The 17,992-nt window shown below is 31.3% G+C and overlaps 1 protein-coding gene across 1 annotated transcript; it reads left to right on the plus strand.

The window, feature by feature from the left end:
• Window positions 1-3,687: 3,687 nt before the first annotated feature.
• Window positions 3,688-16,185, plus strand: LOC140054922 (uncharacterized). The gene is made up of 21 exons (XM_072100049.1): window positions 3,688-3,985; window positions 4,405-4,764; window positions 4,962-5,240; window positions 5,723-5,971; window positions 6,274-6,528; window positions 7,021-7,263; window positions 7,648-7,887; window positions 8,186-8,299; window positions 8,448-8,714; window positions 9,079-9,191; window positions 9,449-9,650; window positions 9,910-10,011; window positions 10,339-10,466; window positions 10,667-10,816; window positions 10,924-11,290; window positions 11,511-11,683; window positions 12,046-12,213; window positions 13,170-13,282; window positions 13,961-14,223; window positions 14,444-14,510; window positions 14,841-16,185. Exons 1-21 carry the CDS (start codon window positions 3,697-3,699, stop codon window positions 15,355-15,357), a joined length of 4,659 nt encoding a protein of 1,552 aa, XP_071956150.1. The 5' UTR covers window positions 3,688-3,696; the 3' UTR covers window positions 15,358-16,185.
• Window positions 16,186-17,992: the final 1,807 nt, after the last annotated feature.

Genomic DNA, 17,992 nt, shown 5'->3' on the forward strand with positions numbered 1-17,992 from the left:
ATATATTCCTTAGTCCAATGATTTCCTGAAAATAATTTATAGTATTTCCTGAAATAAATATGGTACTACATTCTTTTAGGTTTGTTGGATCTTAAGGGTCATGTTTATATTTGTACTTGTACATTCTTATTCAAAATACCTATTGGATTAAGAGATATTAGCATATTTTAGATGGCGTACTTGAATGACCTTTGACCTTGACCCCAAAGAAAAATCAAATACATTATTATGAATCTCTGGGGTCATGTTAATTTTTGTGTTTAATACATTCTTATACAAATTTCTTTATGGTTTAAGAGATAATTGGGATGAAAGTTGTCAAATGGCAGCCATTTTGATTGTATGCAAATTAGGCCACTTATATTGGGCAGATCAGGGTAGATTTTGGATATTGCATTCTCTTATATATATATTGAACATATTTCAACATTAGAACAAGCTGTTGCAATTTGTTTGACTCAACGCCTATTTTTTCGGTATTCCGGTCCTGGACATTTTTTCGATGTTAGTTTGGTTAGTTTTTTAAAAACATCATCGTGCGAAATTCAATATCTTCAAGCTTATCTTTAATAACCTTTTTTCTCTCTTTTGTGGTTAACCATCAAATTTATTCATTCAATCTTTATATGTATTATATTAACATTTCATTTTCGTACTTTAAATTTCCCTTTTTCGTTATTTTATGATTTTCACACTTTTTGATTATGCATACAAATAACCATAAAAACTTATCCACACTTCATTTTGTACAGGATATAATACATTTTAAACATACAGTATATTTTGGAAACGTATGTTATGTTACTACATAAAAACATTTCAATTATGGATGCCACTTATAAGTTACGACATGCCTACTGTGTTCATATCGTTTAAAATAAGTTTAAACAGAATCCAAGGATTCTGGCATACAGGTTTTTAAAGCTCAGTTAGAATTTGATTGTGTATAATGACGTACACGGCAATTGAGTACAATTGATTTTTTTATTTGACAGTTACACCCTAACAGTTCTTTGAAAATGCTACTGCTTTTATCTAACATATGTTTTTTGTCTTCAATGACTCCACAATTGTTACAAATGTTACTATTTTTCAGTTTCCAGTTATACAGGTACGATTCTATTCAGTAATTTGTTATTCTTTTTTCATTTTTCTTTTTGTTTCCAGACATCACAACACCTGATATCTTTAAATACGTTATTCCATTTAAGATTGCTTTTCGGTAGAATAAATACATTATTAACGAAGTTAGAATAAACATCTTGTCATGTCATCTAATTTACCTCCGCCAAGGAGGTATATGTAATCGATCATGTTTGTCTGTTTGTTTGTTAGCAGGATTACTCAAAAAGTAATTACAAGATCTTTACCAAAATCAAACTGCAGATAGATATGTGGTCAAGGACCACTCCATTCAATGTTGAAGGCAATTCAGACCACGGTCCCAATTCTGAACCACTTTTTAGTATAATTTTCAGACCTGTTAGTGTTAAAAGATAGGAAAGAATTTTCAAAAGCCGGCGAACAGTCTTAAAATAACAAATAAACTGAAATTGCATTTTCTCGAGGAAATAATTTGATTTAATTTACAGGTATTTTAATACGAGTAGTTTAATAAAAACCTATTTCTTTTAAAATTCACCCGTTTGTTTTAGGCGTTGCTGTTCTATTGTTAATCAACTGATACTATTATTATTGATTTTTATAGATTTATCCTAAATCACACACATCATTAAGACACACACACAAATTCCCGGAGAAATCTTATGTAGGAGAATTTTACAGTAGACGGAGGAATGCACTCTCGGAGTGGCTTTCTTGTTATATTTTGTTGATATTGTATTCCAGATTCACATTCATATATTGGTTCATATTGGCATATTATTCTTAATAACTTTTTCAAAGTAAGTTATCTCAGTTCTTCAGTATTCTCATAATCCGACGATGTTTGAGTTCCATTTTCTCACTCGTGTTTCTAAATTCCCGCTATTGACCTTCGTGTTGGTTTTAAAACGTTCAAAAATAAGTCTTGCGTAGTATGGAGGAAACAAGTGGATATGTGCTTGTCACTTGCATTGAATCCCATTTAATAATTGTTTTAAGTCTTGTTTTCTTGGCTTCTATAATATACACCTAGTAAAAGATCATCTGATTTATTAATGTTAGCTGATAGGTTTTAGTATGTAATGTATAGTATAACGCCACTCCCAGCTGCTGATAATTTGTCTTTCCGAAATGCTATATAACCAGCAATGGCTATCATATTATCTATGATATCCTGTGAGCGTTTTGACTCGGTAATAGCTATTACACTTAGGTTAATTGTGTGTACAAATATTTCAATCCTCCTGTTTTATATAATACAGTTCGCATAGTATAATAGCATTTCAAATGTTTACATTCTTTATCTATATTTTCAGAACCTAAATGAAATAAAAATGTCTGTTCTTTTCTTTTGTAAAAATGTCCTTTATTTCCAAAAACAACAAAGGTTGACCTATCTTGCCTCTTTTAATTGCAACATTCTCTCCCTTTTCTATGCGATGCTAGTTATCTTGTAAGAATTGCATTTGCTTCCTCTGTTTAGGTGTAAGGTCGTATGTAATGAAAATATTTGTCATAGTATCCACATTATTTCAACTCTTTTGGAATTAAGACATAATTATTACCATTTTAGTGTTATTGTTGTTAACTGTGATACGCAAGGGTCTTAGTATTTTTTCCTTCAACCTATTTGGGTTACCAATTTCAGCTAAAGGATCGAATTTACACACCAATATATTAAGGACTCTGTCTGTTGCTTTGATATACAGTAGCTTCCGTTCAGGGACACTTCTTATACACAGATTCTACAAGATTGTGTATACTTACATTTGAGAGACAGACAAAGATTTGGTGAATTATAGTAAGATTAGAAAACTATACCATAAGACATTCCAACATGTTTAATCTATACGTCTTTTCACTAACGTAAAATAGCATAATGCAAACATTGGGACTTATGCAAACATTGGGACTTATTCAAACATTGGGACTTATATGCAAACTTTGGCTGCTGTCGTATTGTTACATTTCACCCGATTCTGCTACTGTCAATCGGTTGTACATTTCTGCATTAATCAACACATTGAATTGAACTTAGTGCTTCCTTTTTAGTTTTCAATAATTTGTTCGAATAGGGATTTGAATTGAACATTTCGATTATTTTTTCGTTTTCCGTGTTTTTTTTTTGTGTTTAAAATCAGATCTTATAACTTGTAACTTTGATGTTGATATGTGTGGATGGGACCCGTATCCGCAAAGTAGTAGTAGTAGTACTCCTTGGAAACTATCAGACGACACAACTGATGATAACATTAACCCTGGTCCAGGTAGGTTTTATGTTTATGTTTGTAAGTTAATGTAGGCCTTTATACCCTTCTTAGTAATTAAAGTAGACACACTACAAAGCTGTCTCTGTATGCTAAACAACTTTGAATTCAGTAAACAACAATATATCCGAATAAATATTATTTTGGTGAATCACCCGCGTGGTTGATAGATTATACTCATTGCATATATCTGTAGCATGTCTTTTCAATACCATTTAATTAAAAAAAAAAAAAAAATACGCTTGATTTTTAAACAGCATACTTTTATTTCTTATTTATAGGCGATTATTATGCTTTCATTAAAACATATGGATCTCGGTCGTCCATGTATGGACAAATGTGGACCACAGTGATACCATCGAGTTGGGAAAATTTCTGCGTTACGTTTGACTTCTATCTGAGTTATACAAATGATTATATAGACATTCAACACTATCGTTTGATTAATACGTGGGTTACACACAAACGGTTCTACTCTACAAGTAACAAATGGAAGCAAGGTCAAGCCAGCTTTGCCACAAGTACTCCTATCAACCGTCTGAGATTCGATGGGAGATCATATAGAACTATTGTAGCTATCAACAACGTTAACATCAGTAGAGGATCCTGTGAAGGTAATTTATAAATATAGTTTAAATTAAGGAAAACTTATAACAAATACATTATGATAACTGTAAAGATGAGCAAACAATAAAGATGATTTAATAAAGATGATACGTTTACTGGCCTATTACAACTTTTTTCTAATATATTCTTTGTAAGTATGCGTTTTAATATTGATTACGTCTACGGCAAGCCTATTATTGATTGCTGATATTTCAAGATTATTCTCTGTACTTTGTTGTTTTCCCTTTAAAATATCCTATTCTAATTACTTGAATGGGACACTTAATCAAACTTCACTTTTGATATTTGTGAACTCCAATCATCTAATCATTTAAACGATTTAACGCAAAAATAGTAAATCATGCATTTCCGCCGTCTGTCTTTCCATTGACTGTAATACTAACTTAAGTATTTCTCGATTCAATAGATTGTGTGGAAAATATTTATCTAACAGCAGGTGATGTTATTAACATAACATCTCCATATTACCCAGAACACCATGATAACTACCAATTTTGCGAGTGGATCGTGCAAAGTCCGCAAAATACAGGAATTCTACTCACGTTTTATGACTTGGAACTGGAAAGTGGTTACGACTTTTTGAATATCACCTATGTTGATAACGTTGGTAGTACTGTGACTGAATATATCACTGGGACGGAATATATCACTGATCCAAATACTAACAACTCTATTCTAGCTAAAACAAACATTAATATAACTTTTGTAACAAACCAATGGGGTGTTAACAGAGGATTTGCTCTAGGACTGAAGGTTACTGGCATAGGTATGTTTACATACGTATTTTATGCATTTTTTTAGATTAAACATAAATGTATACAAATAGTAATAATGTATGTTTTGGATGATATTATTTTTGTTTTTCATTTAATATAATTAGTGGTATGGAATAGTTTTGCTTGACTGGAAAAATCGATATCAATATACAAGAAATCATGTTATTGTATTGCATTTCATTAATAGATAATGAACCTCTAATAATTGAATGCCCAACATATGTCACATCAAGCAATTACGTCGGAGGAGGAAATGGACTATTAAAGGTTAGCACAGATATAGGAAGTCCAAATGCCACTGTCACATGGGATCCTCCTATGACAAATATCGATGAAACAGAGGCTTTAGTTTCGTCTCCATATGAGTCAGGTGACATGCTACCAATTGGTATTCATACAATCACATTTACAGCAACGGATTCTTTTGGCAATAGAGACGCCTGTGAATTTGATCTGCAAGTTGAAGGTAAAATATATAAACCTCATTTTTTTTTGTGTGATCTACTAGTCCATTCATTGATTACCTTACGTCTTGATGTATAATTCGTTTTTTTTAGCTAGCTAACGAATAAACAAAACAAAACACTACTGCACGTGTAGTGAGTGACCAATTTAAAATCACTGATACTCTTAAAGAATGGCATAGTTCAGTACCGCATTTTCTATGAAATAGTTTTATCTTAATTCAGGTGTAGAGTATAAACAAAATGGCTCGTAATTTATTGTGGAATTGATTAGGCCATCGGTTGCAGAGCGCAACCTTTGGTTACTGTTTCATTAAACTACGCCGCTCTCAGTAATATAGCAGCCACAGTTGCTCAACGAATATCAATCCATCCGGTCAACGGCTTGCTTATTGCTTGTTCATATGATAAATATATACCATTGTAACTGTGTTATATGTAAACATTAGTAACCCTTGTTTAATCCTGTTATATTATTAAATAGATAATGAGGATCCAGTCTTAGTCTGTCCACCTAATATTACAACTACTACAACGGATGGTTTAAATCAAGCCTTAAATTTCAACTGGACTGATCCAATAGTAATTGACAATTCTGGTGAAGATATAACACCAACCTCCAAGTACAATCCTGGAAATAATCTATTTGATATTGGTAGCACTGATGTTATATATGATGCAGTTGATAGTTCAGGCAATGCAGGAACATGTACCTTTATAGTTACCGTTAATGGTGAGTAACCCATCTCCCCACATGTCGTGAAGTGTCAACATTAGATGTAATGATAATATAAAAAATTAATTATTATATTAAACGATTTTTTCAGCATGTTCTTCTTCAATATGTATTTTAAAAGTTAGGCATTGTTTTGAATTAAATAATTATTATAATCATGTTTTAGATCTAGAAGTTCCATAACATAGAAATTATTGTATATAAAGGATGCATTTCTACCTTGATCTTCTCCACTGGGTATTGTTTTGAGTATAAATCATTTTAATCATTTTAATTATTATATTATATGAATGTTTTAGATTCAGAAGCTCCAGATATTATAGATTGTCCAATTGGTATGGTTGTTTACGCAACAACTGGTGAGGCATTTGCAATAAATGTCACATGGTTGGGACCAACAGCTACTGATAACTCTGGAGAGACTCCTGTACCAGTATCAGACTACAATTATGGTGATAATATGTTGGCAATTGGTGATACAACAGTCCAGTACAATGTCTCAGATTCAGCTGGTAACTTTAATGATAGCTGCAGTTTTATTATCACTGTTAAAGGTAAGGTAGGAGAATGCCAAAATATAAATCAATAATAATTAAAACATATATTGATGTGACACGATGACTCATATAATAGAATTATATAATGAAATACGAGAAATCGATATGTGTTCTAATATCCACAAACTATTACGTTGATTATTGCTATTATAAATTTACATTTAAATAGTATAACTTTCTAATTATTACATATTAATTTGTATGTATCTGTTTTGTTACAAAATGTATACTGCATTGATACATCCATCAAGAAACTGCATAATTATGTGTTGTTTGAACTAATGAGCATGCCAGTTTTATTTTAAATTATTCTCTTCTCATCTGTATTTTTGGCTTATCAAGAAAACCTTTTCCATTGTGATTGTCAAAATTATCTTATTATTTAATTGAATTGATTCTACCGCAATGTTCACGTCACACTGCGCGGTGGTACACTCAGAGCCATTTATTAATGTACAGTAAACATATTATATTGTTTGTTTTCATTAGATGAGCAAGAGCCAGTATTCAAATTTTGTCCTGAGAGCATTTTCACAGAAACTGATCATAGGTCATCTACTGCAAGAGTAAGTTGGGACACCCCTGACATTGAAGATAACTCGGGCCAAGTGTCACTAGTTGCGTCAACGAGTCCTGATAGTTCGTTTAATATTGGAACCACTCCCGTAATATACACTGCTAGTGATAACAGCAATAACATGAACAAATGTGAATTTAATGTCACGGTTCAAGGTAACTTGAAATAATCTGTTTTTTATTTGGTATATTATTAATAAAATATTACAATAATATTTGTTAATACTGTATAATAATGTAACTGTACCTAAAAATAAATATTTATAATTACGTAATATCTGTACAGACCAAAATAAGATGATCTAGAATGCAAATAACAAGCCTATAAACATCTACTTTACCAACAATTCTTCCATAAATAGAATAAACTGGAAACAAATAAAAATAGAAGGCGTAATAATGTTGGTAGACGTAAATATGTTAAGATACAATCAGTCTATTTGGGTTTTAAATATCTCAATACCGTATTAAATGTTAAAAATGTCTTTATAATATTATTTTTTAGTCTCAGGTGAAGATTTGATGTTTATTTTTTTGTAGATAACGAACCACCGGTTTTAGAATGTCCTGGTGACATCATTGATATAGCAACTACCACATCTGGAATTGCTATTACTTGGCCAGACCTTAGATATATTGATAATTCTGGAAAATCTGTAATATTAAATTCAACAAGTAATTCTGGAGATATATTTACCTTTGGGACGCATACCGTGATTTATACGGGATTTGACCAATCGCAAAACAGTGGTACATGTAAATTTGAAATAAAAATAGGAGGCAAGTATTTTTGTTTAATGATTAATTTGACGTGAATGTGGAATGTATCAAACAATACTGCTACTAACCAAATCGGCCACAGAAAAACTGGCACAAAAATCAACCTGATGAAGAATGGAAATAAAGATTTTTTTCTAATATAACCAAATGAATGTGTTGCTCTCTCCTAGAGCGCTTCGGCTAGCATTTCCATTTGAATATAGTAACAAATCAATACAACATTAGAAGGTTGTCGACTAGGAGTACTAGGCCTACTAGCTGTACTGTACATATATGATAACGCTTTTTTTCATTAAAGATTCCTGTACTTCTTCACCATGTCAAAATGGAGGAACTTGTGTACAGTTGGAAACGAGCTTTGCATGTAGCTGTCCTGTGTTATATGAAGGCAACTTATGTCAAATACTACCAGGTATTAACTAAACTTTGAACTTTGCTAATTTCTCAAGGTATAGGCTTTTTATGGGATTAGGACATGCATGAATGATATAAATGATACAATTAATAAATCAAATGTTTGTACATTAATCATATTATATGTATTATACTGTATAATGTAGGTGAACCAACAGCAGAAATTCAACCTTTATCACTAAGTGCTAATTTAAAAAATACAGTCACTTTCCAATGTATTGTAACTTACTCAATTAATTGGCGTTGGTATAAAGACGACATCGAACTCCCATCTGAAACACAAAGGCTAAAGTTTCTCACAATTAATGAAGTTAGTCTGGAAAACCAAGGCTATTATTACTGCAAATCATTTGGAGTATCGCCACATGATGGCGTAACAGACATATCAATGAAGGCAGCGCTTGTTGTTACAGGTAAACGTAATTCAATATTAATATGTAAACGAATAGTGATCCAATTGCAAAATAGGGACAGTTACATGGATTGTGGAATTAGCTCTCTAGACAAATTTTATAAAGACAAAGTATATAAGTAAACTGCACTCAACTCAATTGACTTACTTTGGTATACTTCCATCCAATCGTTATGACCATGAAGAATTTATGACTAGTGCAGCTATTGTATCTGTATTCATTTTGTTGTGATGTATTGAGGTAGGTACAATGTCTAGACTTCGTATCAGAAAAGCAGATATTGTATGTATGTGTATATGAAACTGCTGACTTCAATGTTACATTAAATAGTTTATTATAATAATGTGTTTCTATTAATCCTTAGATGCATTTACTGTACCAACAGTATTAACTTTCAAGAATTTACAATTTACGTCTGCATTAAGCAACCCTTCCTCGAAAGAATTCAAAAACACTTCAACTGAAATTGAAAACTACGTAGGTTTTGTTAAACAATTTAGAAAAGTCGTTATCTGTATTTTTACCATCCCACCCCACCTCCTCTTCTCTAATATCATCTGTTGCTACCAACAGGCAATACCTATTTAAGTATTCATTTTTAGCTGTGTATTTTTGACATGATAAACACCTATAACCTTATTTTTCCACAGTAGTGGTGTCAACATAAATGCATAGCCATGCCAAATTACAAAACATTTTTGTTTTATGAACTTATTATTTTTTCTTGTTTTCAGTTAACTGAGAGTATAAGTATAACTGATATATTTGTTCAAGTTCGTACACTACGTTCTGGGAGTGTGATTGCTAACATCAACATATATAAACCAAGTGCAGACCAAAGTTACAATAATTTCAGCAAAAGTTTATCAGGAGAATTTAAAATAATAGGAGATAAAGGAGTTATAGATGCTGATAATATTGTCATATTTAGCACGGGTAAAACATGTTCAACGAGATTTTAAATTACTTGACATGTGACTTCTTGTTTCCATCCTGATTCAGAATCGTTTCCCAATAGATGGATAACATTTTATTATAAACAAAATATTATGATATCCTTTATTTCGTATCCTCTCTCTCTCGGTATCAACCATTTGCATACATTAAACACTTACATTACTAAATGTTTATTTTAATGTTTTTTTAGATTATTTTAATCAATAATAAGCCTGTATACATTGTTTTTATTCATTAGAGAGTTGCAATGTAGAGATAATAGGTGGATTAACATTTGGGCCTGCTGATGTCGGTCAGAATACACCATCTGAAGAAGTTTGTCCAGAATCTAAAATCAACTGTAAGTTGTATGATCGTTTTAATTATTTTCCTGTTTTGTGGATTGATCTTTTTCATATATGAAATAAAATGTTGATAACAATTCCTGGAGGATTAGATGGCACCTACTACTTCCTGATATTTGTGATGCTGTACTTTGACAGCTTGCATGGGATTAATATAACGAGACAATAGGCCTTGCGTCTTCATATTAAACATTTTCAGATGAAAGATATTCATAACAATGTATTACATGGCGGCGGTGCGTTATTGCCTTATTATTATATGCCTCAGAAGAATCTGTCTTCATTCACAGAGTGATATAAATATTATATTTTGTCATTAATAGATGGTATGCCCCTAGGCTTGTGTACATGCTATAGTGATGGTCTGTCAGCTGCTGTGTGGCAGGATGTGATTTTGCAAGACTGTGGTCGGGATGCTACATCTGATGAACTTCTAGAAAGGTTAAATATGGTCAGTGAAGAAAGTGCTATATTGACTATTACTAAGTACTGAGATCAGGGAGTTGTTAACAATAACAATTCCCTGCTGAGATCTAATTGTAATAAACTAATTAATAATGATTTAATCATCATCATCATCATAATTTATTTGATCTACTTACTTTTAGTTCATCTTGTTTTACTATCTTATTATATTGTAATTCATTTTAGATCACAGTTACTGAAGAAAATGCAGAGGAAGTAATTACAGCAGTTAACAACATTACAGCAACTGAATCAGAGACTATTACACCAGATGGTTTGGAAGCAACTGCAGAAATTATTGAAAGTGTTACTGCGGTAAATTCAACATCTGCTGAAGTGAGTTTATCTTTTGTTTATATACATTGCAATATAAAATATTAAATTTGTAAACTAGAGTTGTCCATGTGTATTATTATTATTTATTTGTTTTAATTTTCGTCCAGGTGACATCAACATTAGTTGGCACTGTTGCTAGTCTTTTTGAAGTAGACGATGATGTACTCTTAGAGAGTCAGATGCAAACACAAGCTCCTAGTAGAATTGTGGAATCCCTTGAAGAACAATTAGCAGTTGTTGATCTTAAAAACGATAAATATGAATTTGTAACCAGCAGCGTAGCAGTGCAAGCTCAAAGTGTTAAAACAAATGAACTTGATCACACTGGGATTGGAATCGCATCTTATCAATCTGCAGATACTAATGCACTAGTAAATGTGACAGGATTTAGTAAGAAGGATGAGCTGAATAATGCCGCATCTGTCAGTATTTACATTCCTCCAACAATTACTAAAACGTTTGCAGCCTACAATGGTAAGTGGTCAGAATGACGATTAATTTAAAATGCAACATGATCAGGATCATCATCAACGTACTCGTTATTCATAATTAATAATCAACACACAAGTATGATATGACTGTTCCAAATGTTTCAAAGAAACAAAAGTTTACAACATTGTAATTATAATGTATGTTCGGATTTTTCATCAGAAAACTTCCCTTTTAATGATTTATATGATTTTTTTTTAAACAGGAACATCTGATTTTCGTGTAGTTACAGTAATATATAATGACAGTTCACTATTTCCAACAAACCAGTCAAATAATGCAACAAGAACCAATGGTCAGATTATTTCATTGTCAATACCTGGAGTTAAACTGAACAATTTATCAGATCCAATTGTCACAACATTTATACCTGCCGAGGTAATTAGACATTTCAACATTACGTTTTATTATTATAACCGGCCGACACATATCTGTCATTGGGCTTAGTGGTACGCATTGCCTTGTTGATTGTATCCTATAGAGTGCGGTTCTCTACTTTCTTGAAAGTTGAGATAATATGCTTACAATTATGAAAAGTTTGATCCGACTCTTTGTATGTTACCATGTTTTATTACAAAATAAAAAGTTTGATAAATATATTGCATTTCAAGTCTCATTATGTAGTTAGCAGATATACTTCTAGTACATCGTAACTAGTTGAAAGCAGGAACATTAGTCGGCCAAGAATTGTTAAAATTACCTCATTCATTTTATAATCATTCCAATTTCTTTTTATTTAGATATCCAAAAATAATAATGAGACAGCATGTGTGTTTTGGAATTTTGAACTTGATGATGGTAATGGTGGCTGGTCAAGTGCTGGATGCTACTTAGCTAATGGATCGTTGGATGGCAGTGACAGACAAATTTGTCATTGTAACCATTTAACCAATTTTGCAATCCTGATGGCAAGTTATGAAAGTTCTATAGCAAACGTAGCATACATATAATGCATTTTTATGAGTGCTATGATTCAAATAAATTCATTAGGTGAAAGATAAAAGGTGAAGCCAAGCCAAGATAAAATAGAACAAATGTTCATCTTTCACTGATTGAATTTTGTTCGAATTGCTATTCAACAATTCTTGAGAGTGTAGAACAAAAAACGACATTAGGTTTTAATAGAATATTTATTGAACATCATTAATCATCCAATCATTTTTTTATGTACTTGTTTTGTTCATTTTTTTTTTTATTTTTTAACTTCTCATTAACTCTGTTAGTGAAGGATCTGGACCAACAGGTAAACACCTCTAAAACGGTCCAGTCGGTCCAGTCCCAATTTGCACAGTGGCTGTGTGTGACAGTGGCTGTGTTTGTGTGGACTAGTACACTACTCGTCTCGAGAGATATATTAGGTTCTTTAAAGTGCACATGACCTGTGTGTACACTGGACCTACGGTTTATATCCGAGAAGTTCTCCATGGTTCTTCCGCCAGAACCATGGAGCAAGTGAGCGAACCATTGCCGATGTTATGGCTACGTACTCGCCTGTTATTTAACACTACAGTATATTAGTAAACATATTATAAATCCTTCAATAGATACAATGATGAAGTATATTATGATTTTAATAGAATATTTATTGAACATCATCAATCAAGTTATTAGGTGCTTGTAAATAATTTTTATAGTGCGAAACTACAGTGTATTAATGAAAATAATATTATGAATCCTTCAATAGGTATACAAAATGCAGTCCAGAAAGGATTGAATTATAACAATATTATGGTTTCTCAGCACCAGACTGAACTATAGACAATGTGGTAGGCTTGTAAATCCATTTAAAACCAGCCCAACTCATATCAAGGCTAGTCAGTAATGGTACCGCTTTATAAAAATTAAATTGTATTTTTCCATTTAGAATTTTTATCCAGGTCAAGAAGATTCAGCGATTCCAAGGTATATCACAAATATTGGTCTTGGTGTTTCAATCGTTTGTTTACTTGCAACTTTAGTCTCTTTTACAATCAACAGGTAGGATCGAAATTAATTCATAACATTTATCATTACAAGTTGGAATTTGTTTTTTTTTAAATTACAATGATAATTGGATTTTAATTAGGTAATGAAGTTAACCATACAAAAGGTAGCCAAAACAATAATATAATAATAATAATAAGGGAAACTTGTTTTCACAATAATGTATAATATAGCTAATTATAGTGATCTGCAAATCTTGGTTTTACTCAGAAACAACTCATATACTTACTATGTATTGAATACTTTTGGTAGCTAGATTGGTTTAAATTAAAATACACATTTTTATTGAACTGCATTTTTTGTATTATTTCCTACTATAGAATAAATCGCAGACTACATCTTAGATTAGGGACAAAATGGTAATCGTTCTTCATTCGTAAATTTCAACTAATGAAGTTGACTCTATGTTTATAAAAATGAGTTTATTCTAAAATGATGAGACCTCCTCCGTGTTTACAAAAATATAATTGTTTCTCAAAAAGTTTTGTGAAATGTTTTGAAATATATTAAATTTATGATTAACTAATCTTTTTTCAATTTAATTGTTCAAACTTTTAATTGATAACATTCTTATCTTTTTATAAACAGTTCAGTTCAATGTGATGACAAAACAATATTATACATTCACTCAGGCTAAATTACAGATGCTGTTTCATTTTTTTTTTTTTTCAGAAAGCTACGAAAGAGTAAACCAAAACAAATATTATGCCACCTGTGTGTATCATTACTCTGCTTGTATCTGATCTTTCTGGTTGGGATTGACAGAAAAGATAAAAAAGGTTCTTGTACGGCCATTGCTGGACTGATTCACTACTTTTTGTTGACGTCTATGTTTTGGATGTCTGTGCAGGCATTTAACCTGTATTACTTGATCGTGAAAGTTTATAATACACACGTTTCTAGGTTTTTCTTAAAAGCCTGTCTTTTTGCTTGGGGTAAGTGCACAAACATACAAAATGACAATTATTAGCTAATGTAAACTAACTACATGATAAAAAAGAAGTAATTGATTATGGCAGTTTGTTGCCAAAGCATGTTTTAAAATGGAAAACAAGCGTCTCACGCGCTACTCGGTAAATTGATTCATTGGACTTACTTTTTAAGTTATACATTAGGATGTGTGATTATCACTATATATACATTTATTGTTTACAGGTCTACCAGCTGTGATTGTTGCTATTACTGTTGGTATTGATGTTGACAATTATGCAAATAAAGACTAGTAAGTTACAACATTTATTTAGAAACAATTCAAGAAATAAAGGCAGCATACATTAATTAAAATAACTTAAATGGTAACATTAAATTGTAAACTATTAATATTTATTAAATATTGAGTAAACCAACTCGCAGTTTTCCGATAATTTGACTAACTTCATACTTAAAAACGGTTTTATTTATCTTTTAAATGTACTCATCCTTTAACTACAACATATTATTGAGAACATACATTCTCATTTATGGCAAATTCATTTCTCATGTTTTAGTCGTTCTATAATAACAATAGAATATAGTATACCACTTTAAAACTGAGTTTATTTTTTGTTTACAGCTGTTTCCTTGTTGTAACCCGTATGTATTACAGCGTAGCATTACCTATTGCAATCGTATTACTCTTTAATATGATTGTGTTTATTATGGTGTTACACAGCATAAGTAAACTTGGTAAAATAACAGCACAAGCTCACGAACACAACAAAAGCAGGCACTTACTGCAGAATGCAGCGTGCATATCTGTAATTATGGGATTGACATGGGTTATTGGATTCTTTGCAATTGGTAGTGCCACCGATGAGATTCAGATACTCTTCTGTATCCTGAATTCTTTTCAAGGCTTTGCTATCTTCGTCCTTTATTGTTTAAGAAGTAAGGATGTTCGTATTTTCTGGACAGAAGAGGTGCGTAAACGATTTAACGGGGTATCTTCAACACTTAGAGGAACCAAAAGTAGCTCTGTCAATTCCAGTGCAGGTAAAACTACTTCCTTTGGTTTGAATTCGTCTAAAGAAGAGCAACCGAATTCGGATTTTAAAACCAATTCAAGTAACAACCAAGAGTATGTTGCTTGATTGGCGCATGTTTCTAATGATTATTGGGACCGCCCAATCTCTATAACGGTGATGGTTTCTATGATTTTAGTAAACTTTCTGTTCTATATATTATACTTATTTCAGTCATCATCATCAGTCAAGGTAAAAACAAATCAATTCGATTTAGATAACACCAGTATAATTGTATCTTGGATCCTGATGTAAACAAACTACTTTTGCATTAATATTAAAATCATTAACAATACAATAAGAGTTTGTTGTTATGATTGATCCATTATTACAAATATTTTACATCGAATATAATGTATATAGATAGTGTATATTTTAATATGTGTGTCAAATATCATCTCTGATTTGAAACTTAATTTTTCGTGTTTGATATTTTTTAAATAAATTAAAAAAAAATTATTAAACACTCCGCAAAAAGTGAATAAAGCCCTTATGATTCTATAATTCGAACTTTTATGTGTTTTGTATTAACATTATGATCATTATTATGTATTCATATTTTAGGTACATTTGTTTGGAAAATCTAATGCAACTGCTTTTGACATATTATTATCATCATTTCAAATAATTTGATAGATTAGATAGATTGATTACTAAATCGATATATTACTAGCATTTAAGCAGTTTATTAAAAAGTAAGTAAGGAATCCCGCTATAGATTGATACTGTAATTAGCATATCAAACGTTTAAAGTTAATACAAATAAATATATTAATAATAATTAATTAGGCCTAATAATAAAATAACATGTTTAAAAACACATGATAATGGATACTAATAGCAATTTTACACAGTGATGTAAAGAATACACAATGAATGTAACTGGTAATAGTATAGAATACCATAATAAAATAATTATATGAAGCTGTTGTGTCTAAAGAGTCTTGTTTTAATTTGATATGTTTACATCACAATTGTAATGTATTTATTTGATATGACATTTAAGATAGCACGTTATATTTATCTTTGCACGTGTTAACTCATAATACAAAATGACGAAAAAAGATATATATATAAACAATAGGTAACAGGTAGCACTTGTGTTTATATTCCACTTTTTTGATTTACTACAACAACCACTATCACTTATTTCTTTCCACACTTTTGGTTTATTTGTGTAGATACTAATCTATTTCAATATGTCTTGATACATTTAATTCGTGCCGTCTTGTTGGGTAAATAATGCAAATGTGTATACCATTGCAGGCAAATATAATTTTAGTTTAAAATGTGGGTTAAAATACTTCGAAAATATTCCAGGAAATTTATATCAGCGTCTACCTTTGCCAGTTCCTTGTTGAGTCTTCCAAAACGTCTAAATAATATGACTAGAATAATGTATTCTCGTTCATTCATTTCTCTGTATTATTTAGCTAAATTATAAATCAGGTGGTATATGCAAATTTAGCATGCTTGATTTAGTTTGCTTGTTGCGTAAGAACAATACAAGAACAAAGAGATATTTTTAGAAGCCAGAAATGAACTGTTTCTATAGAGGCTTACTTTGAAGCCTAAAGCCAGCTGATGCCAAGAATTTAGAGGCTTACTTTGACTTTGATATTTTAACTTACTCTAGTAGAATACACAAGAAGATGTTGGTAAGCTCTTTATTTATAATACTCTTTTACTTTGTATATCATTATTTGTCAATCTATCAATGAGCTATTCTACTATCATTACGAACATTTCTTATAAATGTAGGCCTATATTAAATCTTATTACATGGTAATATAACTTGATACATTACGTTGTTTGATAGAGAGGTAATACTATGATTTCACTACATTTACAGTGTTATCTTAGTAAATCGGACAAATGGATCAGACATAGATTCATAATATATCAGTTTGAACCAGATAAAGTTGATTAACAAGGTAAAACTTCTTTCAGAGTGTGTCGTGTCCATAATACTGTACTACAAAATTGAGATGCCTTTTGACAGTAGTTCAAAAGGTTGAACATACATTGTCCGTATTGAATTGCGTGACTTCTTTGTACAAATATTTCTATAACTTTATCAGCTATATTTACAGTATATTATGGTAAAAGCCCATTGGGCATATGCCTGTCAACTGATTGTAATCAATAGAAACACATTGTTGTAATAGTTCGTGGAACTTTACATATTCTTAAATGTATATGGGCATTGTGTACATTATACGTTATTATATCTCAGTGCTTGGTCTCTACATACGACCATCGTCGGCGTCAAAGGAATCTCCTACGTGGAACATGTAGCCCTATCATGTAGGTTAAGTAAAGGGTTAGGCTATGGTTTTATGTCATTGTGTATTACAGATCTTCATGATACAGAACCAACTATCCGGCGATGATTAACGTGTAACCTACACGTAACTGTTCTGGAATCAATTCTTACCTTTAGTGATTCTTACCTTTAGTGATTAAAAGAGGCTGTGAGCTTAATGCTCGTAATGCAGGAATAATTTAAAGATTTTTATTTGTGCTATTCAGATTGTACTGTAGACAATTCACAATGTTAGCTTTAGTTAATTAATCCATCTTGCTTCTTGTTTGACTAGTATTCCCATTGCCTTTGATTTACTTTCATTATTGGAAATCACACCCGGCCAAACAAATCCATAAAAAAGATAATCAAATACACTCTCGATGGGTTTTAAAGGTA

Source organism: Antedon mediterranea, chromosome 1 (assembly GCF_964355755.1).
Source record: "Antedon mediterranea chromosome 1, ecAntMedi1.1, whole genome shotgun sequence".
NCBI classification, from domain to species: Eukaryota; Metazoa; Echinodermata; class Crinoidea; order Comatulida; family Antedonidae; genus Antedon; species Antedon mediterranea.